General features: G+C 40.1%; 2 protein-coding genes across 8 annotated transcripts in view; one reads left to right on the top strand and one right to left on the bottom strand.

The window, feature by feature from the left end:
- The window catches only part of KDM2B (lysine demethylase 2B), a 176,010-nt gene extending 158,921 nt beyond the window's left edge, over positions 1-17,089 (top strand). For all 4 annotated transcript variants that reach the window (XM_073313300.1, XM_073313301.1, XM_073313303.1 and 1 more), the window contains 8 exons: positions 722-809; positions 1,450-1,718; positions 3,015-3,053; positions 5,474-6,147; positions 7,809-7,972; positions 8,533-8,694; positions 9,850-10,068; positions 10,643-17,089. In XM_073313300.1, coding sequence (XP_073169401.1) covers positions 722-809; positions 1,450-1,718; positions 3,015-3,053; positions 5,474-6,147; positions 7,809-7,972; positions 8,533-8,694; positions 9,850-10,068; positions 10,643-10,824 — 1,797 coding nt within the window. In that variant the 3' untranslated portion in view covers positions 10,825-17,089. The remainder of the gene's footprint in view (positions 1-721; positions 810-1,449; positions 1,719-3,014; positions 3,054-5,473; positions 6,148-7,808; positions 7,973-8,532; positions 8,695-9,849; positions 10,069-10,642) is intronic.
- RNF34 (ring finger protein 34) overlaps positions 1-27,678 on the bottom strand; it is a 64,738-nt gene that overhangs the window by 30,691 nt on the left and 6,369 nt on the right. For 2 of the 4 annotated variants that reach the window (XR_012155117.1, XR_012155118.1), the window contains exons 2-7: positions 26,631-26,840; positions 22,430-22,819; positions 22,061-22,129; positions 21,634-21,835; positions 20,175-20,303; positions 14,869-15,140 (exon numbers count right to left, since the gene is read on the bottom strand). Coding sequence is in view for 2 of the 4 variants with exons in the window: in XM_073313309.1 (XP_073169410.1) it covers positions 20,116-20,303; positions 21,634-21,835; positions 22,061-22,129; positions 22,430-22,819; positions 26,631-26,840 (1,059 nt within the window). In the remaining 2 variants the exon portion in view is untranslated. Of the gene's footprint in view, positions 1-10,981; positions 11,163-14,868; positions 15,141-18,020; positions 20,304-21,633; positions 21,836-22,060; positions 22,130-22,429; positions 22,820-26,630; positions 26,841-27,678 lie in introns of those variants that run through there. The other 2 variants (XM_073313310.1, XM_073313309.1) reach the window with 2 other exon arrangements.

Raw genomic sequence — 27,678 nt, 5'->3', positions numbered from 1 at the left:
TTAAGGAGCACTCTTAAGTACATTACAAAAATCCTCACTTTTAAAAACACTTTTCCATGTTAATGAGGATGGGAAGGAGACCTTTGTGTCTGTAAAATGAGGATAATGATATTGACTTACTTAGTGAAGTGCTTTGGGATCCTCCAATTAAAAAGTGCTGTATAAGAGCTGGGTGATTGATTATTTATTTATTTTATTATTAAAAGGCTGATCTTCTTGCCAGCCCACTGGAGGGAAATGAGTGAAAGAGTGTATTGTAAATTGGAGATGAAGGAGGGGACAGTCTTAGATTAGGCAACTGGACAGCCCATTTCTCTACAAGTACAGGATATGGTATCTTAATAGAGAATGCGTCAACTATTAAACAGGGAATACTCCTGATCTCAGCCAACAAGCCAAAATTTAAAATCCATCTCAAGTACCAAACTGGCCAGTCTGTTTTTGATTTTGGTTTTTGTTTTGTTGGTGGTGTTTGGTGAGTAAACTTACAGGGTTGGGAGTATGCATGTCATAGTGCCAACAAGGTAGTGCTGTTCCTTTAGTGCATCTATCCTAGAGCCACTGGAAGAGAAACAACTGATCTGCGATACAGGATAGCAGTGCAAAAAGTCTGTCCCCTGCTATTGTAATGACTACTTTGAGATGACAATAATCTGTATGTGGACTTGCACTGCCACTTAACACTATTAATTGCAAACGGGTTATGCCTCTTTCCCTCTAGGTGAAGGAATCAGATGGTGTGGTTAACGATGAACTACCGAACTGCTGGGAATGTCCAAAGTGCAACCATGCAGGGAAAACTGGGAAAGTGAGTTTCACTGGAATATATGACATAAGCATGAGACACTAAATCTGGTGTATTCTCTCTAACATCCAGATCTATTTTTGCTGTCTTGTTATGGCTATGAAACAAAAGCACTGTTAGTCTAAAAATCCATGTAGTAAACAAAGAGACACATTGTCAAATAACTTGAGACTATTTAAAAATCTTCTCTGCTTTTCCTTATTGTACGTCATTCAGCTGAGACAAAGAAAAGAAATTAGTCAGCACTCCTCTTGTTTGCAGTCATTTTCACTTTAGGATTCTATGCACTGACAGACTGTAACCAAAACATTGTAGGAAATCCTGCAGAGGAGGGATGTTTAAATCCAAACTAAAAGCTGTTGTTTTTTTAAATTTTGTAAATCTGTATTAAACAAAATCTGAAATGTCCCTTACAACTAGTGAAATATTATATTCTTTATTATCTGAGATGGAGGTAGAAGGTATGTTACAAATAGGAAAAACTCCTTAGAGGTTAAAATTCTTTACCACACTGACTGCTTGTGAATAGCCACTTAGTGTTTAATCAACTGCTTGTAACCAGACAAGCTTCAGATGAAATGCATTGTAAACAGCAAAAAAAAGACATAAGATATAAAGTTTGTTTGTGTTTTCTCTCTCTTTGGCGTACAAGCAAAAGCGTGGACCAGGATTCAAATATGCGTCGAATCTCCCAGGCTCACTGCTTAAGGAACAGAAGATGAACAGAGATAATAAGGAAGTAACAGATGTAGCAAAACGGAAAGGGGAATGTGAAGAAACCCCCAGGCGGAAATCTGATGAACATTCCAAAAAAACGCCTGTTGATTCTATTTTGAGGAGAAAGTCAGATGATGCGCATATGCGAAGGAAAAGAAAATTTGAGAAACCCCAAGAACCTGCTATGAGAAAACGGGTATGAGAGGATAGAACCTCATTTCCTTAATGTGCGCACACACACGGGCACTTGTTGTGGGTCAGGGGCTGATGTCTCTTGCACTTCTGCTTTGAGCTTTCCTTTGAGTCTCTTGAATTCCAGCAAGTGATAGTTACAAAGGAAATTACATAGTACTTTACATTTCTTTTTGAAAATTATCCATCAAGCAGAACAGTAAAGTTTATCCACCTGAACTTTACTTTACTTTACTTTTTTTATTCAGGGACAGAGAACACAGGGCAAAGAACTGGCTATTTACTTTAAAAAAGAAATTCTGAACTAAGTGAGCCGCACTGTAGGATTTTTTTTTTTTTTTTTAAATGGGGAGTGGTCAAAAATAGTTTCAGTCAACCCTTTTCATCTCTAGCCACTGGGTGGCACTCAATAGCTTTCTCTAACTAGCCATAACTACATAAGCAGTAGTCATACTTCACTAAGTAACTGATCCTTACAGCATCTGAGATAATATTCTCAACAACTTACAGAGAGCAGGAGGAATCTATCTATAGCTTTCAGCTGCAATTTGGGTAACTTTTTAAAATCTGACTTGCACAGTTTATTTGGGCCAGAAAGCATTCAAATGCTTTAGTTTAATTTAACGTCTAGGGATTGCAGAGTAGCTTGTCTATGGAAGTGAAAAGGGGGGACCTGGCTTTAACTTCGGTCATGAGTAAACGTGTGGTGATTTCAGTTGTGTTTAGTGGGAGTTTTTGTGCTAGTTTTGTAGTACACATAAATTCACTACGGTAAACAGCCCAAGATTTGAAATAGAGGTGATACAGGTAGTGATTGAAGTTGCAGAGGCAGAGTAGGGGGGCTGCATGCACAGTGGCAGTCCGCATGTGTTTGGTCTCTAGCCAGTGCTGTTATTCTCTAGCCAGTGCTGTTATCTGCTTGCCTTTATGGGCACTAAAAACTATTTGACTTAGTAGAGGATGCTGGTATGTGTTTCCTACATGCCTCCAGAATGTGGGACACTTTGATGGTTCTGTAGAGTGACACCACAGTACACTGGGGAGGAGATTATGGGGAGATGTTAAATGTTCATTGATGGACTTCAGCCATTGAAAACCACAAACCATTAGTATTCAGAAAGGCAAGAAACAAAGTGTGGCTTGATTATTGTATAGTGGGTTAATTTGCCTGCTTCATTATGCTTTGCTGTAACCATTCACCGAACCAGCTATTAATTGAAGAAAATTGGTATAGTATGAATTTTTACTAGATACCTACACAAAAAATAAACTATTTGTTTTCTTTTCTTTCCTGAAACAGCTAAAACTTGGTAAAGAAGAGAAACTCTTCAGGAAAAAGGTACTTTGACACCTCTTTAATTTGTGTGCTTCCACTTTTTTCCCCTCTTGTGTTCTGTGAGCTGCATTGTGGTTCAGTTTCTTTAGCAATCCCATTGCAGTGTCTTTGCTACCATTTTTACTGCATATTTGCATCTCAGAATCAGAAAACATCCTCTTTCTGGATTCACACAGAGGTTTCCACCTGAGATTAGTTGATTTTTTTTTTTTTTAAATATTTCCTATTGTACAATCCTCTACTAAAATGCTGTTAAAACAGTGTCACAGGGCGGCACAAGTTTCCTTCCCCTTGTCCCTGCGCCCTGTGCTTAGGCTGGCAAAAGAAAGGGTCTCAGACGCCTCTTGCAGGTGCTTCACCCGTGTTCTTTTATTTATAGTGGCTGTACAGTCCCAATTCCCCCAACACCAGTCCCTGCTCCGACCCCTCACTGGGTCCTCTGGCCTTTGAAGCTTGTGCCAGCCAGCAGAGACAGAGCCATGACCCTCCTATCCTTCTGCCTGGCTAGCCTCCCCCCACTGAGCTCTTCCCTGGGTTTATATGTCTTCCCAGTCAGCAACCCAGCTGGTTCCACTTGTCTCAGCAGATTATGCTGAGCCTGCCCTCGTTAGGGCCTGCGGCTGGGCTCCCGGCTAAAGGTCTTGGCCCATATACGCGGCCACCCTACAGGGAAGCAGGGGGAAGTCGGCTCTTTAGCAGGGCATCCAAAGGTTTAATACTTCTGCCCTGTGACCCGTAGGCTATGTCATTTTCAAAGACTAGTGGGTAAAATTCTCTTTTCTGTACTGATGTTCTACTCTCTCTCTACATGCACCAATCTTGCCAGACCCAATAACATAATTAATTTGTGTAATGGTGCATGAGGTAAAATCTGTCCTGACTTTGATGGTGACCTTGATGGCTTGAGGGATGATCTGTTTGCCTTTTATACACTAGCATATGATTAGAAATGTTGTAGGTCATTAAATTATCCAGCTCCTAGTTTCTGACTCTCTGATATCCTAGGATGGAGAATGACATAAGGTGACTATCGTGTGAAGAAGTTTCCATTTAATTAATCTAAATTACCTGTCACTAACTTTCAGTAACTTCTCGTTCTCCTGTAATAAATGTAAAAAAGGAGGAGTTGATCATCTTTCGCTAATCCCTCTGTAATCTTAATTCCCTTAGTCCAGTCCCTTGTAGCTTTGGTTAAAGCTCCAAAAAAACCCCCAAACTGTGCATGAATGATACATCCCCATTTAAAAGCTAGGAGCATGTCCTTTTATTAGATCCATACAGTTTATTGCAGCAGCATAGAAATTCTGGCATAACAATCAGTGTGTTGATAGTGTCACACCTCCTTTTGCCAACCCCATCCCTGTTTCCTACAGTGCCATTTCATTTTAGTTTTAACAACTGTTGACTTCTCTCTTGCTTGTAGTGATCAGATTAGACCCGAAATCTTCCCCTTTTTTGGCATGGTATTGCACATCTCTTGCAACTGTGTCCCACATACATCAGTGTGGGATTTGATTAAAGTAGACAAGTCATGTTTGATTCCTGCTTACGAAAAGTGACTGGATCAGGGAGGAAGGTTCCAGCTGACGCCTCCACAGCCCCACTTTCAGTCAAAGTTTCTGTGAACTTCAGGTCTCCTCAGACTAGCAGTGTATCAAGGCTGTCAGTAGGATCACCCATTTGTATATATACACACTATGCTGGAGAGAGACTGAGACAATGAAGTGCACTCCTTGGGACATAAAGGGGTAGCTACCACTCAAGGATCCAGCAGCAAGTGGCAGAATAGCAGTATGCCAGGAATATGGCTTAGTAATTGCAATACAGAATGTTCCAAAACTTGCTAAATCAAATGAACCCAGTGTTCTTAGCCTGCGTTGCTGCTTGGGTGAGTAAAACCATTGGTCTTGAGTGCATCTCAGGAAATACAGTGGCTGTTTTTTAAAATGGGAAATTTACTTTCTGAACCACAGTGTCCTGAGACAGTTTTCTCCTACCCAACAGAGATCTCCTGAGGAAGAGAGCATTTGTTTACATTGTGGTGTTACCTGCTGCATATATTAATTGTTTAACTGGCGCTCACTTTCTGTGCTACCAGCAGATCCTTAAAAATTAGATTGTCCGGATGTTTTAGGAATATCCATGTTAAATATAAAACAGTCCCCGGGAGTCCTTAGGGTTGCTCGTGAACTTACGATTTTTAATATACAATGCCTCTTTAAAATACCGTCTTAGGTGTGGTGCCACCAGTTATTAACGTTCCACTGTAGTCGGGAGAATGTTTGGATGTGGTCCTTTACCCTATTGCCCTCTATGCAGGCAGCTGGGAAGCATGTCCTCTTGCACAAGGTGCTGTTTGCAGGCCCTGTGACACGAACTCGTTAATTATCAGCTCTACTAAGCCTCAAACTCTTCCTTTTCAGAGGCGATCATGGAAGGCTACAGATGACCGACCTGCCATGGCCAAACCCCTGCGGCGTTTTAAACAGGAACCTGAGGAGGATCTGCCAGAAGCACCTCCAAAATCCAAGGAGAGTGACCAGTCGCGGTCGAGCTCTCCCACTGCGGGCCCCAGCACCGAAAGTGCTGAGCCCAGGGACAAGAAGAAGATAAAGATGAGGCGGAAAAGGCGGCTTCCAAATAAAGAACTGAGCAAAGAGCTCAGCAAGGAGCTCAATCAGGAGATCCAAAAAACCGAGAACAGCCTTGCCAACGAGAACCACCAACCCATCAAATCTGAGCCAGAGAGCGAGAATGAGGAGCCCAAACGTGCTCTGTGCAATAGTGAGAGACTCCACAGGTTCAGCAAAGGGTTAAATGGGACTCCCAGGGAGCTGAGGCACCAGCTTGTGCCAAGCCTGCGAAGCACACCTAGGGTGATTACTCGGCCACCACCTTCACTCTCTCCTCCCAAATGCATTCAGATGGAACGCCATGTAATCAGGCCACCCCCCATCAGCCCTCCTCCGGACTCACTCCCCCTAGATGATGGGGCAGCCCATGTGATGCAAAGGGAAGTCTGGATGGCTGTCTTTAGCTACCTCAGTCATAGCGACTTGTGCATCTGTATGAGAGTTTGTAAGACCTGGAACAGATGGTAAGGAGCTGAGGGGGATGATGCTGGTTTTATCTTACTTCATGATGTGATGCATGGAGGTATAGGATAATCAGCACTTACTAATTTCTCTTCTTCCTGAAGGGGATTTAAGCATGTGTGAAGTTTTAGGGGAAGATGATGCTCTCCTCAGTTCACATGGAGTGAGGGTATGACCACAAATGCTGGCCTTTAACAAAATGCAGTTCAATCAAAAATAGTGTAAATATTTCTAGGTGAGGTGTGTTTGTGCAGGAGCTGTTCTGCTTTTTCTTGAGAACTCGAGATCACCTACAAGGCTGGTAAACACACAACCACATAACATCTCTCATGCCAACTGTATTCCAAAATCCTCTAGTTAGACAACAGCAGAGAGAGCAGTGTACTAGTATAGGAAGTAGAGGTTCCTGAATCTGGACATCATTAGGTGCTTGCCTGGCTGCCATTAACTTGAGTCTTTCCTCCATCCAGTTATTAAATGCCTCCTGAGATTCAGACAAGATATCCCTTTGCCCCCTGATCACTGATTTAAGAGGTGCTTCAAGCTGTTCTAAGATCATCTTTGCATATACAGGGCACATGTGGGAAAGAACTTGTTTGTTGTATTCTCAACCCTCTGCTTTTTAACAGCAGTTTCATTAGTAGAATATCTGAGTGTATTTTCCATGCTAATTGTTTTATTGTCATTTATGGTGTGTCTCTTTGGGCCTCTTATATAAATTGACTCAATAGGTCAATGACCGTAACCCAACAATAAGCTATAATGTATATTATGAATCTCATAGCCATGTTTATACACTTGGCTGAACTTCCAATAAAGCATCCTCTTGGCTGGCTGCTCAGTTGTATCAAAACTCTAATATTTACCCAGACAGGCAGATAACAGACTCTTTCATGGCACTACCCAGTAATGAATAGGATAATTGACAAACTGATAACTCCGTGGAGAATAAGGTCCATGGAATTGCTTCCACTGTGGATTCCTTTGTGATTTTACAAGAAGCTTGTAAACCGATTTTCTCCAGCTAAGTACAGTGTTTCCTAATGCTAGATAATTCTCGCAAGTTCGTTAGGATTTTTGCATGGCTCTGTTGCACATAGCAAACTATAGCAACATGGAAGGGGCAGAGACACAGAAGCTGTGTGTGTAGGATTAAAATAGAGATGCAGAGCAAGAGATGGAGATTTCAATCTTACAAGACTCACGAGTTTAGCTAAAAGGAAAACTGGGGAAATCGGAACAGTCAGTAGCACCTCCTTGGTCAAAACTGACCTTCAAGTCCAAAGGCTAAGAAAAATAAGAACTTATTCTGGTTTGTTGAAGCTATACGATGGGATTTTCAAAAGCTCCTCAGTGACTTAAGAGCACAGTCTCACTGAAAGTCAATGGGACTGTGCTTTTGAAAATCCCTCCCATAACAGGGTTTCATCTGTTGGGAAGAAATCCTTACATTTTGGCTTTGATGAAAACACTTGAAGAAGCTTTCAACTTGTGTAACAGACTCTGCTTGAATGTATTCATGAGCTCTCCCTAGCCTCTTCAAACAGATCTCCCTGCTGCTGCCATTACAAATACATACACTGGTTTCTCAGCTATTTTTAACTCGTAAGACATTACAAAATTCAAACCAAATACCAAATTAACAATTGTGGTGTTATTGTAGGTGCTGTGATAAAAGATTGTGGACCAAAATAGATCTAAACCATTGTAAATCCATCACTCCACTTATGCTCAGTGGCATTATCAGGAGACAGCCTGTAACCCTTGATCTTAGCTGGACAAACATATCTAAAAAACAGCTGAGCTGGCTCATCAACAGACTCCCAGGTAAGTGACATTGTGACTGGTGTATTGATCCCAGTTTAGATATTATGGGGTCTCTAGGGAGAAATCTCTGTGAAATGTGTAATGAAACAAAATTTAAAATGATACAAAAGGGATCTAAGTGGCCTCAGAGAGAAGTATTAGGACACAGAATCCTACAGCAATAGTATGACTGGAAATTTTGTGGTGATTGTTCAGAGTCCTATGTGAAACGAGTGGGATAGGTCCTAGTGGAAAAATGTCCAAATCATTAGTATAAGCAGCCTTGTTAGCCAGCCTCTTAAGAGAAGTTTAGGGTCAAATGGGTGATGGAGAACTCTGTCTCCAGGGAGACAGTCACCCATAGTGGTGGATATTCCAGATCAGGGGTGAAGTACAGTGACAGGGCATTGCGGGGACATTTGCCCTGTCGCTGCCTGTGTTAGCTCTGTTCTGTGGTCAGAAGATTGCAGACTCTTTGAGTGTCAGGATCTGTCACCAGTGCTACATTTATCCTTAAAATTAACCTAAATTGGACTCTACACTAGGATCAACTATGGCATTTCCTTTGTTTGTATCTCCAGGTCTACGAGACCTGCTGTTATCAGGGTGTTCATGGATAGCTGTCTCAGCACTCTGTAGTTCCAGTTGTCCTTTACTCCGAACCCTGGATGTTCAGTGGGTGGAAGGATTAAAAGATGCACAAATGAGAGACCTCTTGTCACCACCAACAGATAACAGGCCAGGTAACAGATGGATTTATTAATAAATGTAGCTTGGCAAGTGTCTTTCATGTGCCAATAGGAGGTAGCTGGCTTGCGGGACACGACACTTCTTGGGGCCATATCCTCAGCTGTAATAAATCAGCGAAGCTCCTTGACCTCAGTGTTGCTACTACAGTTTACATTAGCTGACCGTCTGGGCCCTGTTCTGTAGAATGCGGACGTATGTGAGATGTGTGGGCCAGTACAGCTACAGTGCTGGACATCCTGTGCTAAGTTCCTCGATAACAAGCTATGGCCTCTGGCCACTCACTTCATCTGCTGTGCCAGCTTTCCCAACAAATGACTTTCCTCCATTCGGGCTGCAAACGTGTATACTTTAAAAGTGTGGAAATCTTTTCTTTCAGTTCAGAGGAGCAGTAGCTTTTTTTTGGCCTTATCAAGGCCTCATATCAGCTCAGAGCAATATTGTGTGATCTACCAAACATGCTGGATCTAAACTTGCAAATGCATAGTGCTTGTTCCTATGAATAATTCCATTAAAGTCTTTGGACCCTTAATTATTTTACTGGGACCACACTTTTCCCCCATCAGGGTTTGGATTTGTTCATATGCCCGTGCAAACAGGAAATTTATTCTAGACTCTTGCATGCTGATGGCTACAAATAGTTCTATCAAAATCATTAACAAAGCTATCATCAAAAATATTGAGCCAAAATGCATTTCACATCTCGCAGACTGCACGACTGGAGCTGAAATAAGTCTCAGTCTTCCATTTTGACTCACTGTTGAGTTGGGCTTGGGTTTGTCAGACCTCAGTTTTTGTTCTTTTGTTCCCATTATTGTGTGGAACCTATGCAAAAGGGGAAAGTGATTGACTGCCAGGGGAAACAGTGAAAAGGACTTTAGATAAAGTGCTGTCAAATGCACAAGCTAAAAGTGAAAAAAACAGGAGGAAAATGTACTCTCACTGATGGTTACCTTGAGGGCTTCTTGAAACAGTAGGTAACTTAAATCACTTCTGTGTATGTGTAACTGTCCATTTAAGTAAATTGGGGGCATTGGCACCATAAGTTACAGTGCATTTTGTGTGGGGTTGGTTTTCAGTCTGCTGCTGATTGCAAAACGAGAGAAGTTTAAAAAAACAAACAAAAACTTTTGTAAACTTTTGTCTTACAGGTCAAATTGACAACCGAAGTAAACTACGGAACGTAGTTGAGCTGCGTTTGGCTGGTCTGGATATTACAGATGCTTCTTTGCGATTGATCATTAGGCACATGCCTCTGCTTTCCAAGCTCAATCTTAGTTACTGTAACCATGTGTCAGATCAGTCTATTAACCTGCTGACTGCAGTAGGAACCACCACGCGTGATTCCTTAACTGAAATTAACTTATCAGGTATGTGGTTGGAGGTATGAATGAGGCTCTGCCTAATTGAACTAGAGCTTGTAGTGGCATGAGAGATGCTGGATTTGTATGAAATATAAGAGTACGAATTGCAGGGGAGAGAGTTGACTCAACTGTCTCCCTCCTTCCCCCTGAAAGAGCTTCATACACTCTATTAGCCACATACCCCCCCCGCTAGCTCACCTGACCTTCCTGGGGAAAACCAACTAGCAATTCTCCTTTGTCCACTTAGCTTTCTTTTATGCTGGAAAATTCACTCTCTTCTGTCTCCAGGCTAGAAACCACCACACTTTACTTTATCCATCCTCCCTGTGTGATTGTAAGCCCCCTCTGCCACCACTCATGAAACTGGCTTGTTTTGCATTTTTATCCAATGTGACACAACTGGCTGCAAAGACCAGAGAATTGTCATCAAGCTGGTGGGCTTTAACCCATTGATTGTATTGACCAGTGCAATGATACAAGAGCAAATGGGGGCATGTCACCAGTCTGTATAAGTCGTCGTTGTATTGACAAATTAAGACAAATTGATTAATTTCTCTCCCCTTTGTTGTTTTCCTGACAGATTGCAATAAGGTTACTGACCAGTGCCTGTCCTACTTTAAACGTTGTGGAAACATATGTCAAATTGACTTGAGGTACTGCAAGCAAGTGACAAAGGAAGGCTGTGAGCAGTTCATAGCAGAGATGTCTGTGAGTGTTCAGTTTGGTCAGGTGGAAGAGAAACTTCTTCAAAAACTGAGTTAGTTAAAGGACAAGTGTGTAAATATTGGGGCAAGGGGTGGGGAAGGGGCTAAGAACATGTAGGGATTTTATTTTCAATTGGGAAACCAGAAAATATCAAAGATTGGATTTTACAGTCCTGTCAAGGAGAGAACATCATTAAAACTACCCATGTTAAGAATTTCAACCTGTGCCATTTAATTCAGTCTACCTGGGATGTCCTGCACTGGCTCTTATGCAAATTCATAAGGTGACTGTTATTGATGATAAATGTTCACACCTGGAAGAAGACGACTGACCTGTTGTTTCAAGTACCACAGCATGTGCTTGGGTAGTGTAAATTTAATTTCTGCTCTTCATTTCTTAAAACAACAAAAAAAAGTCGGTGTCATTAAAGTGGACCACACGCTGCATTTCTGCCTCCTTACCACGTTTGGTTTTACATCTTACATTATGCAGAACTATTTTTGTACAAAATTGTTTAAAAGTTATTTATGCAATGTTTGAATGCATTACCAGTGTTTTGGTTTTGGATTGCCAATTTTTATCTTTACAGTAGGCGAGAACTTAACCTATACTTCGTAGACAAGGTATCCATCCGCAAACGTGCCCAGGTCAGGAAAAGTAGGTTAATACTTTCAATTTAAAGCATGTTTTAATGGAAGTTTATATCCTGCTTTGTATACTTCAGAAGTGACATAAGCATGTTGTGGAAATAAGGTGTAAATGATAGTTGAAGTAAGACACTATGCCAAGTTTTATCTGTATAGAAATCACCTTTTTCTCAAAATTTTAAAAATTCCAGTTTCAGCTTTTGCACATAGGAGGGTTTCACTCTGTAGCATGAGCTCTTGTACTCAATATTAAATTAATTTATACAGTGAGTCAAGCAGTAGAATAAATGGTCAAGCATAGTCTTTTTTTCCTCTTTCTTTGAAGTGTGAGTTGAGTTCTCATTTAAGGTTTATAACATGGTTATTTCCTGATTGTAAAATTCTGCATTGATAAGTGCCATTGTTGTAAGGTGTTGTTTTCGTAGAATTTCCTGATGCAGTTTTACCTTTGTTGAATTTGTATAAACAATTGTACAAAAACAAGACAAAAAGCCTAAGAGGGTTTCTATTCAAACTTGAATTGATAAAAATTGTTCTGTTTGATGCAGAGTCAAAAGTATTTACAGTGCAGTTCTCATCTGAAGAGTAACTTTATTAAAAACAAAACTGCATACCGCTTTCTTACGCAACAGCTCTGTTCCCTGTGTGTACTCAGTCATGACTTTCTGCCTTTAGGAACAAAACCAGATTGTTCACTGTGTTTTGCTCTTAGCCATGCAAAGCCACCAACTAAGACTGAGGTGAGCAGGATTTTATTTCTTTTTGTGTGTGATCAGTCGTGAGGTTTCAGTTATGCATAAGCAAAACCATTGAGCAGAAAATGGCACAGTGGACACAAAACACTCCAGGGTTGCACAAGTGTAAAGTGACCTACTCTGGCCTGAAGCATCTTTCACTAGTTGTGATACATAAAGTCATGTCTCTCTAATATATCAGAATTCTCTAAGCATGCTGATAAAGGAGAGAGAGTTGATCATTTTATTTCCAAAAAGTCTGACAAAGCTCCAAGGTTCTGGACCAGAACCTGTGGTGTTTAATACACATATAACCTGAGAAAATAATAAACAGTAAAATGGCATAAATTCCAGGTAACACAATTATTTAGATGAGACGAGACTAAAGCTCATGAACAATTTCAGAAGGACCTAACGTCTCACTAGCTGGGAAGCAAAACTGCTAGATGAAATTCTTTGACAAGTGCAAGGTAATGAATGTTGGAAGGATGAGCACACAACTACCTGTATATTGCAGGGCACTCAATTTATTATGAGAAGACCTGGATGTACTCCTGTGGCCAGTTCAGTGAAACCATGTGCACTGGCAGTCAAAAATGAAAATGGTAGGATGGATAAGAAGACCTGGAAAATGTCAGAATAGACTGAAGCACTTTCACTGTTGGACTTGTGAGATGTGGTTCATCTAAGCTCGTATTTTCATCCCAGCATGACTCATCTCTCCTGTTATGTTTGCAGTGCTGGTAGTTAGAAAAAACATCTTTACTTATAAAGTGAATACATCTTGATGTGGAACCCCCTACTGCCATTCTTAATTGCTTTTATTTGAAATGATTTTATTCTGAAGAATGACTGACTAATTCTGCTACTTCAAAATTCAGCTTTAATGGAATATCTGTCCTGTGCTATGAACATTTTGAGAACCAACAGTGCGCCTGACCATTGCAGAATGTACAAGACATAATCTCTGCTCTAAGAACCTTCAGGTAAGTAAACAGTACAACTCGGTGTAATGCAGCAAGTGACTAAACAACGGAGGTAGCCAAGCAGCATGGATTTTGTAACTGCTACATTAGTTGCTGGATTAATGTTGAGCTTTATAGAAGTGTTTTGTTTTTAAACAACTGGTAGATGCCCTGCATAAAAAATTGACATCAGGCAAGCTCACTCAGTTTCACCATCTGCAGAGTGGGTGTAATAGTATTTCTTTTGTAAGATGCTGTAAGATCTACTGATAAGAACTATGAGATCTAGGTATTTATATGTAGGGGATAATCAATTTGAAAAAGAAGTTACTGTGCTCCTGTCCATTTCCTTTTTACATTTTTCCTGTCTAGTGCCTATGTAGTAGCTAAAATAGAGGCAAATGACTGACTTAATCCTGACAGGTGGCCGAAGAAGCAATCCCCTTGGGGGAAGAGGGGAGTTGGAGAATGGGGCACCAGTTGGGGCCTGCCTCTTTAGAAAACTTTGGACTTGCCTGAGAGTTATGGGGAAATGGTACTCGCATGTTTATAGTTCTTGCTTAAGTTTCATTTTCTATACTTAATTTATAGGAGAGGTAGAGCTAGATTTTTCATTTACGTGCTGCTACTTGTCCCCATTGTGGGAACTCGGAGCTTCTGGAGGGCAGATACTTTGTCTTAAAATAAAGCTTTGCAATCAGTTTGCTAATTCACTTCTTTCCAGCTGTCAGGCAGACTGTACTGAGTGATTCTAAAAGAGGCTTATCAGCCTCCAGTTTCATGGCGATTAAGCCTGCAATCGGAGTTGATAAAGGATTTTGCTGTTCAACTGCAACTACTGTAACCCAGACCGTCATCCTTTAACGTTCTCTTTAAACTACTGCTCTGAGTTTCACTATAAGGCATGTTTTCTAATCATTTCATCGTTCTTGTAGCTCTTCTCTGAAACACCTTCAATTTTCCAAATTCTTCTTGAATAGTGGACACCAGACCTGGACACAGTACTCCAACAGCAGTTGCCCCAGTGCCAACTAGAGATAAAATAACCTTTCAGCTCTTGAGATTCCTCTGTTTATGTGCCATGGGGTGGCATTAGTCTGGTGGCCAGTGTCATACTGGAATCTCATTTTCAGCTGATTATCCACCACAACCCCCAAATCTTTTTCAGAGACATTACTTCCCAGGCTAGAGTCCCCCAGCCTGTAAGTATAGCATTCATTCTTTGGAGAGATATATTTAGATTTAGCCATATTAAAACATGTAAGTGTACCCATCTTACTGAGTAATTGAGATTGCTATGTCTGTGATCTGTACTCTTCATTATTTACAACTTTTGTGTCATTTGCAAATTTTCAGGGATTTTTTTTATAGGTGATCCACATTTTTTATCAAATAACATAGAGCCAAAAACTGATCCCTTTGGAACCTCACTAGAACCAGGGCTGTTCAGTGATGATTCCCCATTGACAGTTACACTGATGCCAGTTTTAATATGTGCCATGTTAATGTTATATCATGGTAGTTTAATCATAATGTCTCATGGTACTAAGTCAACTGCCTTAGAGAAGTCTAAATATATTACATCAGTTACCTTTACAGTTACCTTTGGTTCCTCTAAAAGAGACAGATCCTGTCTATTTTCCATAAACCCATGTTAAATGTAATATAAAAATGCCAATCAATTATTAAGCCCTGTGTCAGCTGCTCCGTGGTCTTCCCTGGGATGGATTGATAAACTGACAGAACTATAATTACCTGGGTCATCCTGTTTTCCCTCTTTTTAAGTAATGGGAACAACCTTAGTTTTGTTCCAGACTTCTGGAACTTCCCCACTGGTTGAAGACTTATTGAAAAAGTCAATATTAGTGGTGCAGCAATCTTCTCCATCAGCTCTTTTAAAACTCTTGAATGCAAGTTATCTGGACCAACTGATTTTGAAGTGTCTGACTTCAGCAGTTGCTGTTTAACATCCTCCTGAGAAACTCTTTCCACTCCATTAGTATCATAGCACGTACTTGTTCTTTTTCCTAAATACAAAAATATTTTTACTGAATACTTGTAACACTTCCTTCTAGTAATGGACCAGTACCATTGTTAGGATTTTTTATTCTTAATAGACTTAAATTCCTTAAGGATGTTGGCCCTAAGTTTCTTGCTGTAGCCCATTGGTTTCCTTATCAATTTTCTACAATAACATAAGAATGGCCATACTGGGTCAGACCAAAGTCCATCCAGCCCAGTATCCTGTCTACTGACAGTGGCCAGTGCCAGGTGCCCCAGAGGGAGTGAACCTAACAGGTAATGATCAAATGATCTCTCTCCCACCATTCATCTCCACCCTCTGACAAACAGAGGCTAGGGCCACCATTCCTTACCCATCCTGGCTAATAGCCATTAATGGACTTAACCTCCATGAATTTATCTAGTTCTCTTTTAAACCCTGTTATAGTCCTAGCCTTCACAACCTCCTCAGGCAGGGAGTTCCACAAGTTGACTGTGCACTGAGTGAACTTCCTTTTGTTTTAAACCTGCTACCCATTAATTTCATTTGGTGGCCCCTAGTTCTTATTATTCACTTTCTCCACACCACTCATGATTTTATATCTCTATCATATCCCACCTTAGTCCCTTCTTTTCAAAGCTGAAAAGTCCTAGCCAAACCCCTAATTGTTTTAATTGCCCTTTTCTGAACCTTTTCTAATGCCAGTGTATCTTTTTTGAGATGAGGGGACCACATCTGTACGCAGTATTCAAGATGTGGGTGTACCATGGATTTATATAAGGGCAATAAGATATTCTCAGTCTTATTCTCTATCCCTTTTTTAGTGATTCCTAACATCCTGTTTGCTTTTTTGACTGCCACTGCGTGGACATCTTCAGAGAACTATCCACAATGACTCCAAGATCTTTCTCCTGATTAGTTGTAGCTAAATTAGCCCCCATCGTATCATATGTATAGGTGGTGTTATTTTTTCCAATGTGCATTACTTTACATTTATCCACATTCAATTTCATTTGCCATTTTGTTGCCCAATCACTTAGTTTTGTGAGATCTTTTTGAAGTTCTTCACAGTCTGCTTTGGTCTTAACTATCTTGAGCAGTTTAGTATTGTCTGCAAACTTCGCCACCTCCCTGTTTACCCCTTTCTCCAGATCATTTATGAATAAATTGAATAGGATTGGTCCTAGGACTGACCCTTGGGGAACACCACTAGTTACCCCTCTCCATTCTGAAAATTTACCATTTATTCCTGCCCTTTGTTCCCTGTCTTTTAACCAGTTCCCAATCCATGAAAGGATCTTCCCTGTTATCCCATGACAATTTAATTTACGTAAGAGCCTTTGGTGAGGGACCTTGTCAAAGGCTTTCTGGAAATCTAAGTACACTATGTCCCCTGGAGCCCCCTTTTCCAGGGTTGTTGACCCCCTCAAAGAACTCAAAGCTTAGTAAGACATGATCTCCCTTTACAGAAACAATGTTGACTTTTGCATAACAATTTATGTTCTTCTATGTGTCTGACAATTTTATTCTTTACTATTGTTTCAACTAATTTGCCTGGTACTGATGTTAGACTTACTGGTCTGTAATTGCCAGGATCACCTCTAGAGCCCTTCTTAAATATTGGCGTTACATTAGCTATCTTCCAGTCATTGGGTACAGTAGCTGCTTTAAAGGACAGTTAATAGTTCCACAATTTCACATTTGAATTCTTTCAGAACTCTTGAGTGAATGCCATCTGGTCCTGGGGACTTGTTACTGATAAGTTTCTCAATGTGTCCTCTAGTGACACTTTAATCTGTGACAATTCCTCAGGTTTGGGAATCTCCCTAACATCCTCAGCCATGAAGACTGAAGCAAAGAATTCATTTAGTTTCTCTACAATTACTATTGTCTTTAAGTGCTCCTTTTGTATCTTGATTGTCCAGGGGCCCCACGGGTTGTTTAGCCAGCTTCCTGCTTCTGAAGTATTAAACATTTTGTGGTTACCTTTTGAGTTTTTGGTTTTTCTTAATACATTTTTACATTTAAATTTGTATGGCTGTGTTTATGCTCCTTTTTATTTACCTCACTAGGATTTGACTTCTACTTTTTAAAAGATCATTGCTTCTTTTACATGGTTAAGCCAGAATGGTGGGGTTTTTACTGTGTTTAATTTGGAGTATACATTTAAGTTGAGCCTCTATTATGGTGTCTTTGAAAAGTGTCCATGCAGCTTGCAGGGATTTCACTCTAGTCACTGTACCTTTTGTTTAACTAAGCCTCATTTTTGTATAGTTCACAGTGTTGGGCTATTGAGGTATTTCTCCCCTCCCCCCCCAATGTTAATTGTTATATTATGGTCACTATTTCCAAGTGGTCCTGTTATAGTTACCTCTTAGACCACATCCTATGCTCCACTCAAGACTAGATTAAGGAGTTGCCTTTCCCCTTGTGGGTTCCTGTACCAGTGCTCCAAGCAGCAAGATTTTCCTAGCTGTCTGATTTATATTATGGTCAACTTCCCCTTTTTTTCACTTGTTATACATTAAGTAGCTGCCATCACTCTATACTTGATGTAAACACCAGCAGGATATGCTTCAGGCAAGGCCCCTGTTTCAACTGAAGTGATTTTTGAAGGGGGCTGGCTACATCAGGATAGCATTGAAGCTTATTAATGTAAGTAAGCAGACTCCTTCAGTCATTCACAAGGTGGTACTCACCTTGAACTGGACTCTTCAGTAATGTAACAAGATTGAGCTGTAGTGTGAGTATTGTGCACACCTGGCTAAATCTAAGGGGTGCAAGAGATTTTTATACAGCTGCTCAAAAGCATGCAGTCTGGCCCTTCTAACCTCCACTGGAGACTTAGTCAAATGACACTTGAGGATAGTGAATAGTTTAAAAAAAGACATAAGACTGATCCCAGACCAGTTACAAACCTTTATTAAACTCTCAGCCCTTGTTCAGAATGGAAGTAATGTATATGCTACATTCCCCTACATTAACTTACCAACTGAACAAGTCAGTACTTTTTTAGAAAGTTTTTTTTAAAAAAAAGGCTAGTTTTGTTCTCTTCTGAAAAATAAGCAGTAATGTCAGTTAAAGATTCTCTGTAAACTGCATATTGAGTTGTACCAAACAGCAGCAGCAGTTTATACTTCCTGTTACTTCTGAAAGTATTGACAGATTTGCTAGTTTAGCCAATATCCAGCTTGTGCATAAAGTCTGAGTAGTTTTTTTCAAGAATGATTATCAGGATGTTGTGCAGTAAAGATTTCAGGATTGTTTTTTTGGTTGGTTATTTTAGAGAGAATACGATAAGTTAGGCACCTAAGAGTTGAAAATGGAAAACCACCTACCACTTTGATTGAATTGCAGCACAATTTAATGGAAACCAAGCAGCAGTGCTAGAGCTAAGCCCCCTGCACCTACTCCCTCCCTGCAGCAGCTTTGTCAAAAGGCTACAGAAATCCCCCCTACGGAGTCCTGGCTGTAGAGCATTCGAGTCCTGAGTAGGCATGGGAGGCAGTGTACCTCCCATGATCTACAGTACAGAAAACCAGAAGTATTTTTAATGTACTAATGGCTGCAGTTACCAAAACACCTGCCTTCCCAAACTAGATGAACACTGGGAATTGAATAGTGGGTTGTAGAGAAAGTTGAAAGACACCCACATATAAAAAAACCCAAACTATACAATATGGCAATGCTGCATTTGCCCAGTAAGACTTGTGGGTGAAAATTCAACTCAGCTTAAAGTTGTCACTGGATAACACAGGCATTTCAATAACTGCCATTAGCTCTCCCCCTTAAAAAAAAAAGTAGTTATACTATTAAGTATCTAGCCTACAAAGGTAGTGGGCAATACTGGCTGCCTACTACACTCATTTACCTCAGAATCTATTCCCACTGAGCTGCAGGACCCTTTAAGGGAAATTCTTGTATTCTAAAGAAATTATTGCCACTGATGGTGGTTTGATACTATCTAGGAGCTGGACTGAATAACCTATTTCACAGGGGCCAAACAGGTAATTGGCAATTTTGTTCACTACCCTAGTCTTGATTCAAACACCTGTGAGCAAGCAGCATATTAAAAAAAAGCTACGATTCCTCTTAAGTTCTCCCCTCCCCCCTTCCTTACTCTCAACCCATCCCCACCCTGGAAAAAAATGGTTAAGGTTTGTAATACTGTAACTCCCAAAAGTTAGCATCTACTAGTTTCACTATAATTGATCTGTATTCACATTAAGTTCCTAGTATGTAGAATTCAGTCCTTGCAAAATTAATAGAATAGGTTTGAATGAATTTGGGACCACTGAAGTTAACCCCTGTTCCCTTTGACTACATTTTATTCTTAAACTGAACATGGAGTAATTAGCATTTGGATGCAGTTAAACAGAGCTCTGTAGGACTACACAGTTCACTTTGACAAAGACTGTTAGTGGACAGTATACGTGTAATCAGACCGACATTCGGCACAAAGTAATAAGCAGGAAAATAGATTAGATTAGCTTTACCTTTATGCAACGGCAATGCTTTCTACAATCTTAGTTTATCGACTGTTTTAACACCCTTGTAGCACTAGTGTCAGAACAGTTACATTCTATTTAATGCCTATTAAATACTACACAAGTCTATTTGCCAGGAGCAATGCATATGCACCAAATGAACCAGGCTAGAGTCATCCAACAATATGGTCATGGTAAAGCAGTTTTCTGTTGACTATACTGGACCCTTCAGCAAACTAATGATTACGGTGTTCTTCAGAAGAGAGCACTAAGTGATGCTAGATCTGCTGTAAACACTTCATGGCTTTATAAGGTAACTCAGGCAGCTCCTGCAGTACATATCACCAAACTGCAATTTTAATTACAATACAGGAAAGTGTTTCAAATGCTTCTATAGCCTGCTGTTCAAAATGTTTGATTCATATTGAAACTAATGTTCGTCATAACAAGCTTCATCAGTCCTGCCCCCAGAAATACAGGAACTCCGGATGGCTATAAAATGTGTTTTTGGTCTTAAGATTTAAATACATGCACTGCTCGTACAACATACTGTCTACAGATCGGACACTCACTCATTCTTTTGCCACACTTTGTGCAGGTGACCATGTGACCACATTCCAGAAGAACACAGTCAATTACTGCATCCATGCAGATCCTACACAGATTATCATCATTCTCATGCAGTTGTATCTTCTCTCCCTCTGCAAATCAACAGACAGGGTTAAGATTTAGAGAAATTCAGGCCATGGCAAAAGCAGCTAAATTCTATCCTAGACATGTAGGAAACTAAGTTAACTCATTTCAGCATCATGTCATTTTCATCTGCATTTACAGTAAAGCTATGATAAAATAAAGATTTAGTTTACAACCATTATAAACTGAGTAAGATTAAGCTAAGTGATGCAGAGTATGGTTTTGTCCTTTATTTAGGATCAAATAGCCTCTGTGATGTCACATGGTCCAGTGAAAAGTGTACTGACTAGGATTCAAATACAGGTATCAATCCAGCTCTGTCACACCCACTGTCATAGCAGGGTCAAAGTCATCCCACCACTGGGCCTTAGTTTTATATCATTTGTTAAACATGGAGAACAATACTTAACTCCCTCTTTGTAAAGGACTTTGATCACTACAGATATGTATGCAATATTAACAGGGCTAAATACAACCTTACAAAAATTGCTATTGGGACATAAGATTTATGAAGCATTTAGTAAAGATGTAGAATTAAATGAAAGAGCAGTCATGGTGTATGATGAAAAGTAGATTGGGTGTTAATCTTTCACATTTTGTAAGATGTTAGAGAAACAGGAAAAAAAATCTTGAAGTTCACATTTAAACTGTCCCAAAATGATACTGTAACTGTTTGAGTGGCAGAATTGTGACAATTTAACTCAGTTGTGCTTAGTTTATAAACACAGTGCAACCATATTTGTTAAAATGCTAGCTTTAGGAAAAACACCAGAAACTTGATCAGAAAACCATCACTTGTCCTAGCAATGGCTTCACAGCTATGCCACAGAGAGAGACTGGTCCCCTGGCAGAGGGATTTTTGCCAGTGTAGCTTTTATCACTGAAGTAGTAACATCACTAAAAATTAGGAGTTCTCTTCTGAAATAGTTTTTTCTATGCCAAAAAAATCCCACTAACACTTTGTGAAACCACAGTGAAAGGTATGGGGGTGCAAAACTATTTCATTTTCTCTAATGGGTTGGTTTTCAATAGTGCAGTTGTTACCAATTTAACTACTCTGAGGAAAGCTGAAGTGAGAATGATCAAGTTTATTTAGCTTCAGCAAAAGTCATCAAAACAGTACAATCTTGGGAACTAATAACACATACTGATCAACAGTGTAACTCACATGCCAGATCTAGCATAGCTTCAGCTATTCTGGACACAGCTAGTACAGTTAAAATAGCTTTTCAGTTGTTGCAGCTGACAAAAGCACTCAACACCCATTGTCAAAGCCAGTCACGAGAGAACAAGAGTTAATTTTGAGAAAAAAAAACAAGAACAAAAACGAACACCTACGTGTCCTGTGATTTTCCTCACTCTCTCTGTAGAGCCTGCTCACTTTCTCCACAAGTTCCCATTTTTCGCAGCATCCTGAATAGTTGACAAAATTACGAGCAAGTATTTCCTTCAGCTGTCGAACACTCAACCTTTCAATATCTTCTAGACTTGAAATATCAGACAGTGATGCTCTTGCTCTTTTTCTGGACACGCTAGGGGTCTGAAACACACCAATTATTTCTTATTTTTAATTTTAGCTAATCCCTGCTATAGTTTAAAGAATTTACTTTTTTTTTAAAACAATATTTTCAAATATTGATGTTAACACGCATCACCACAGCCTAGTTCACTCAAACTAAATTAACAGTGTTAAGGCTCTGCATGGTTTTCTATGTCAGATGCCAAATAGGTCTAGTTTACTCTTTAGGTGGTTCATATTTCTCACCTGCTCTTCTGCATTTTCTTCTTCTTCCTCCTCCTCTTCGTTATTTGCTGAAGGCATCCCACCTTGTCCCTGCATATACAATTAATCAGATCAGGATAAACAACCCCCTCTGGTACAGTAAGGAAAATGCTTTAAAACAGGTAACAGATGACACTCAAATTGGAAAGCTTATGCTAACGTTAGCTGTTACAGTTTAAAGTGATCACAGTCTTGTCCCAATTACCCATGTTCTTCCATTTTCAAGTGCAGGATGTAAAAAAAGTATTTCCTGAAGACCCTACACCTGCCCATTGGTATATTTAAAAAAAAAAAAGTAGCAGACAGCACTTTTATAAGTTCATTGTAAGACCACAACTACTGGTACTGTACCTGTACAGGTGGTCCATTTTCTGTGCTTCCTCTTCTATTTGTAATTTCTCCTTGAGAGGATGACACTGATACAGACAGAGAAAATGGATGTGTAAAAAAACTAGAAGTCTGTGACCTTGAAGAATGCAAGCTACTAGTGTCTGTATCCTCAGAACCTAATCCATGATGGCAGAGTACAAGATCCACCAAGTCGTCTTTTTCTCGACAAGTATCTGTTGGTATGTTTCTAAGGATCAGATACTGACGCAGATCCTTGACTTTCAGTCGCATTAACTGAGGCCGCTGAAATGCTGTCCCTTGTAACAAGTGACACGTAGAACATCTTCTGAGATTTTCTTGTAAGACTGAACAAACTGAGCAAAAATCCTTCTTGCAGTCACAACACACGTGCTAAACAGGAAGACGAAAAAGCCATTAAACTGTATGCCAGATATTCACAGGAATAGAAAATAAATCTGTATTTGCTATTTCCTTCCCTCCCCCCCCCCCCAATCACCCACTGCTATTCTTATGCTTTCAACTGACAATCTTAGTATGTTTTCTGACAGGTTTCAGAGTAGCAGCTGTGTTAGTCTGTATTTGCAAAAAGAAAAAGGAGTACTTGTGGCACCTTAGAGACTGACCAATTTATTTGAGCATAAGCTTTCATGAGCTACAGCTCACTTCATCGGATGCATTCAGTGGAAAATACAGTGAGGAGATTTATATACACACGGTTTTTTCGTGTTCTAAGGTGCCACAAGTACTCCTTTTCTTTTTAATGTTTTCTGAGTGGTCTATGAAACTGGCCTGTCAAACAGTTTTGCAGGTACTCTCCAGAGCATTTGTAGGACTAGTACATTCATCAAGACAGTTAATCCATTTTAACAAGACAACGCTAACTTAAATACATACTTTTAGTTAAGTCAAAAGGACACCCACTTGAAATCTAGTCAATTTCAAAGTTCTATACCTGCCACCAAGTCTGTTTCTATTTTCTGGGGAATGTTTTAGTTTCTCTCTTTCACACACACGAAATAGGACTACAGGAGAAAGTATGATTATACACAAGGTGCGTGCAAATGCACAATGTAAAAATGATGAAAAAAGTTGATCTTTCAGGTTTAGTGATGTTAGTCATTAATTCTTACAGTAATAAGAGCAATTTCAGACAAGTTTGATATAAAGTGAGTGGCCTTTTAAAATGCTTTCCCAGCAGAAGAAAGATATATGAAAGAACTATTGTCCTCCCCAAGTACTAACTGTGCAAAGCCATGCAGACCTTCCATCCCCTCTACTTTATCGATTTCAGCTGATGTAGCCGAAGTTAGAGGAACCAGAAAGCTGTTGGGGGTACCTTTTTACTTCCAGAATACAGATCCAAGGTATACACCAACAGCTGCATATACTAGAAAGTGGCAGGGTCACAAAGCAAACAATTTGGAGAATAGCAGCTCTGTGATTGGAAGCCTCTTTGTCCTTCATGATACTGCAACTGCAAATTCTGATTAAGAGACTGCATACAAGGCATCCTCTTTCTGTGATGACATGACAGTGTACACAATTCCCACAGGCCTCATCTTGACTAGAAGAGAGGTTTCTGAAAATGTTAGCCAACATATTTTAAACATTTTTCCCTGACTAGACAATGGAGACTACATGGGCAATGTCACAGAAGACAATGTATAATGATTGCAGTGCAACAGTCATCCAGCACCATTAGAAACATTATTGAAGCCTTGATGTATTGTTCCGCTTCCATTCCCAGAGAACTACATTAAGATACTTAAAATTACTGAGACTCAGTTCTGATGATTCAAGATACTAACCAGTTTCTAAGCTGGAATCTGGAAGATAGCACTTTCTACACTGTGCTATTAGGAAATTAAGTCATGGGAGACAATTATGCCTTCCTCTGAAGCAGTGGCTAGAAGTATAAGTTGCACTTCCTAAATAAAGTCTCCATAGAGCTCCTCTATAAAGATATTGACGAGGACCCAGATGTTTTGGGAAGACAGTTCAATGGCTAAATAAAGTGTAAGCTTTAATCTTGACCTCAAAAAAAAAAAAACCAAAAAACCAAAAACAAAAACCACTCTTAAAAGCAGTTATACATCAGAATAATAAAAGAATGTCACTATGGGTATTAGCAACAAGTCTCATATCCCAAGTCTACAGACTCAGGCTCATGCTACAGCACTAAAGATAGTTGTGTAGACATTTTGGCTCAGGCTGAAGTGTGGGCTCTGAAGCCTCCCATCCCATCCCAGGGCACCAGAGCCCAAGCAGCTACGTGGCTATTTGTAGCATCATAACACAAGCCTAAGTCTGTAGACCTGGGCTCTGAGACTTACAGCTGTGGATTTGTTTGTTTTTGCCATGTAGATATACCCTGTATTTTTTTCCAGCTTGCAAAAGCCTCTCAAGCAAGAATGTGATAAGAATATTTAAGGGAAGAGATGAACTGTAAAGGACAAGGTAATTTTCCAATTAGACTCTTATGTCCCCTACGCTCTAAGTAGAGCCAAACATTGTAAACACTATAATTGAACTACAAAGCACTACCTACATGTCCATTTCACTCAAAGCCATGTAGGATAATCTCTGTATACAAAAAACACAGGAAACTACAGACACCAAACTTTTACATAAAGCTCTGATTTAGATTTACTATTTCTAATATGAAAACGGAAAAGTCAATGTTATATACTCAACCCTTCCTGGAGACATGCTAAGGTCTTAAATTGGCATCTAAACTCATCTCTCCTACCACAAGAAACTAGACACCACAGGGAATAATATCTCCAAAGGAAAAATCTGGAGGGAAAAAGATAGGAAAAATTCTCTTTCCAGATATTACAGGTCAACCCTACAGGAGAATAAATTGTAAGGGACATCCACAGTAGCAAATAGAAGATGCAGAAGTTAGACTTAAATCAGAAGTTTACTTTTCCTGACTCTTCAGGCTGACAAATTTGAATGGCAATTTTTTCCAACAAGAAAGAGGGAGGGGTGGGGAGTAGACTGAGGGCAAGGATGGTCTAAGGGCAACTCTGATGGTCACTTCAGACACAAGTGAAATGGTCCTGCATTTAAGAAACAACTTGGAGGACAGGGATCATAGGAGCTCTAGCAATTAGCCTCAGATTCCTGATTCTCCAGTCAGAACAGGCCTCACCTGAATCCCATTAAAGTTAATGGGAGGGCTCCCAGTGATTTCAGAGGACCCTGAATCAGGCTTAAGTTCTAGACAGTGTTTAGTTTAGAGAACCTGAGGTAAACAGAGGTTCTAATTCAAGAGATCTAGTTGCATACAGGCAGGGGGAATTGGTATATCCAAGAGTCACATGAGTCCCTTAACACGACTACCTCAACTACCATGATTAGCCTAGATATCTCTCTCCTCACATTCTTTGGAATTTTAATAAATTAGCTCTAGGAAAGCTTAGACTGAGACATTATGGACCCTTAACTGCTGCTCAGGCACATTGCCACAGAAGGAATGCAGAGCACAGTAGATTACTAAAATGGGGAAATCTCTGCCAAGAGATTGATCTGTTGTAAGAATCTCTGAATATTAGATTTTCTGTAAATCAGACACAGCTGGGCTTCAGTTTATTCTAAGTTAGCTGCAGAGAACTGGGTCACTGAGTGGTCCAGATAATGCTGGCCTGCCAAATTGACTCTAAATTTAGAGATTACACTATTGTTCTATAAATACATAGAACAGTCAGTCATCTATACATTGGGTTTTGAAATACATCCATAGTTTAAACAAAATTCCAATCAATTTTATTTGGTAAATTTTTCATTAACTCACCTGTTTGACTAAGTGAACTGATAGGCTACTGCAGTGGATTAGGTTTTCAACTTCCTAGCCAACCTTATTCCTCTGACACAGGTCTAAGACCACAATTAAGTTCACTTTGTTTCTAAGGAAAATGCTACAATACTAGTTGTCAATTTGAGACTTTTCTGTTGCTCAGCTTCTCCCTCACTCAGTTGTTCAGCAACTTCGTTAGTTATTATTTTGAACAAGCAATATAGGAAAATTTCTAATCCTGTCTGACATCAACTTCCTCTGTGACCTTGAGCAAATCATTAAAACCCCTCCTCCTGGTGCCTCAGTTTTCCCATCTGTAAAAGGGGAAAATACTTCTCTCCTGACATGTCTACAGATTAGTTGGTGTTAGTAAAGCATTATTTAATAAATTATACTCACCTTTTTCCTAAAAACTGAAAATGAAAGCCCACAGGCTTTGCAGACTATACTGGCTCCTGAAGATGGATATGCTGAGAAGTCTGTATTTGGTGCAAATCTGAAAGGGCCAGTACCTCCCCCAAATCCTGGCTGTTGGCCACGGACAGCTCCGGTACCCATGACTTCATTCAGCAACCCACAGCAGGAAGCCCACATGGATGTGGCTCCCGCCTGAAAACAGTAAAGGCAAAAAGTTTTAACTCCATTTCAAGAGTCTTACCTGTGCATAACTTGTTTCATAGATAGATTCATAGATACTAAGGTCAGAAGGGACCATTATGATCATCTAGTCTGACCTCCTGCACAACGCAGGCCACAGAATCTCACCCACCCACTCCTGCGAAAAACCTCACCTATGTCTGAGCTATTGAAGTCCTCAAACCATGGTTTAAAGACTTCAAGGAGCAGAGAATCCTCCAGCAAGTGACCTGTGCCCCATGCTACAGAGGAAGGCGAAAAACCTCCAGGGCCTCTTCCAATCTGCCCTGGAAGAAAATTCCTTCCCGACCCCAAATATGGCGACCGCTGAACCCTGAACATATGGGCAAGATTCACCAGCCAGATACTACAGAAAATTCTTTCCTGGGTACCTCAGATCCCACCCCATCTAACATCCCATCACAGGCCATTAGGCCTATTTACCATGAATATTTAAAGATCAATTAATTACCAAAATCATGTTATCCCATCATACCATCTCCTCCATAAACTTATCGAGTTTAATCTTAAAGCCAGAGAGATGCTTCATTCTATTACATCATCATCCCACTAGTACTGTGTATGAATTCCCAGAGTACAGTAACTTAACACAGTAATAACGCTTAGAATGGTCTCAGTCCTGTGCTTCCCAACTGGGGTCTGGGCAGTTAAAATAAGCAAACGGCCTCTTTTGAGAGCAGTTGGTGGGGGGCACTGCACAAGCAGGCAAGGTAGAGAACTTGAGACCGTCATGTTTCAGGAGAGTGGATCCGTGAAAGAAGCAGACTAAGAATCAGTCAGCAAAGACACA

This window comes from Lepidochelys kempii, chromosome 15 (genome assembly GCF_965140265.1).
Source record: "Lepidochelys kempii isolate rLepKem1 chromosome 15, rLepKem1.hap2, whole genome shotgun sequence".
NCBI classification, from domain to species: domain Eukaryota; kingdom Metazoa; phylum Chordata; order Testudines; family Cheloniidae; genus Lepidochelys; species Lepidochelys kempii.
This window is presented reverse-complemented; position numbering and strand designations above follow the sequence as displayed.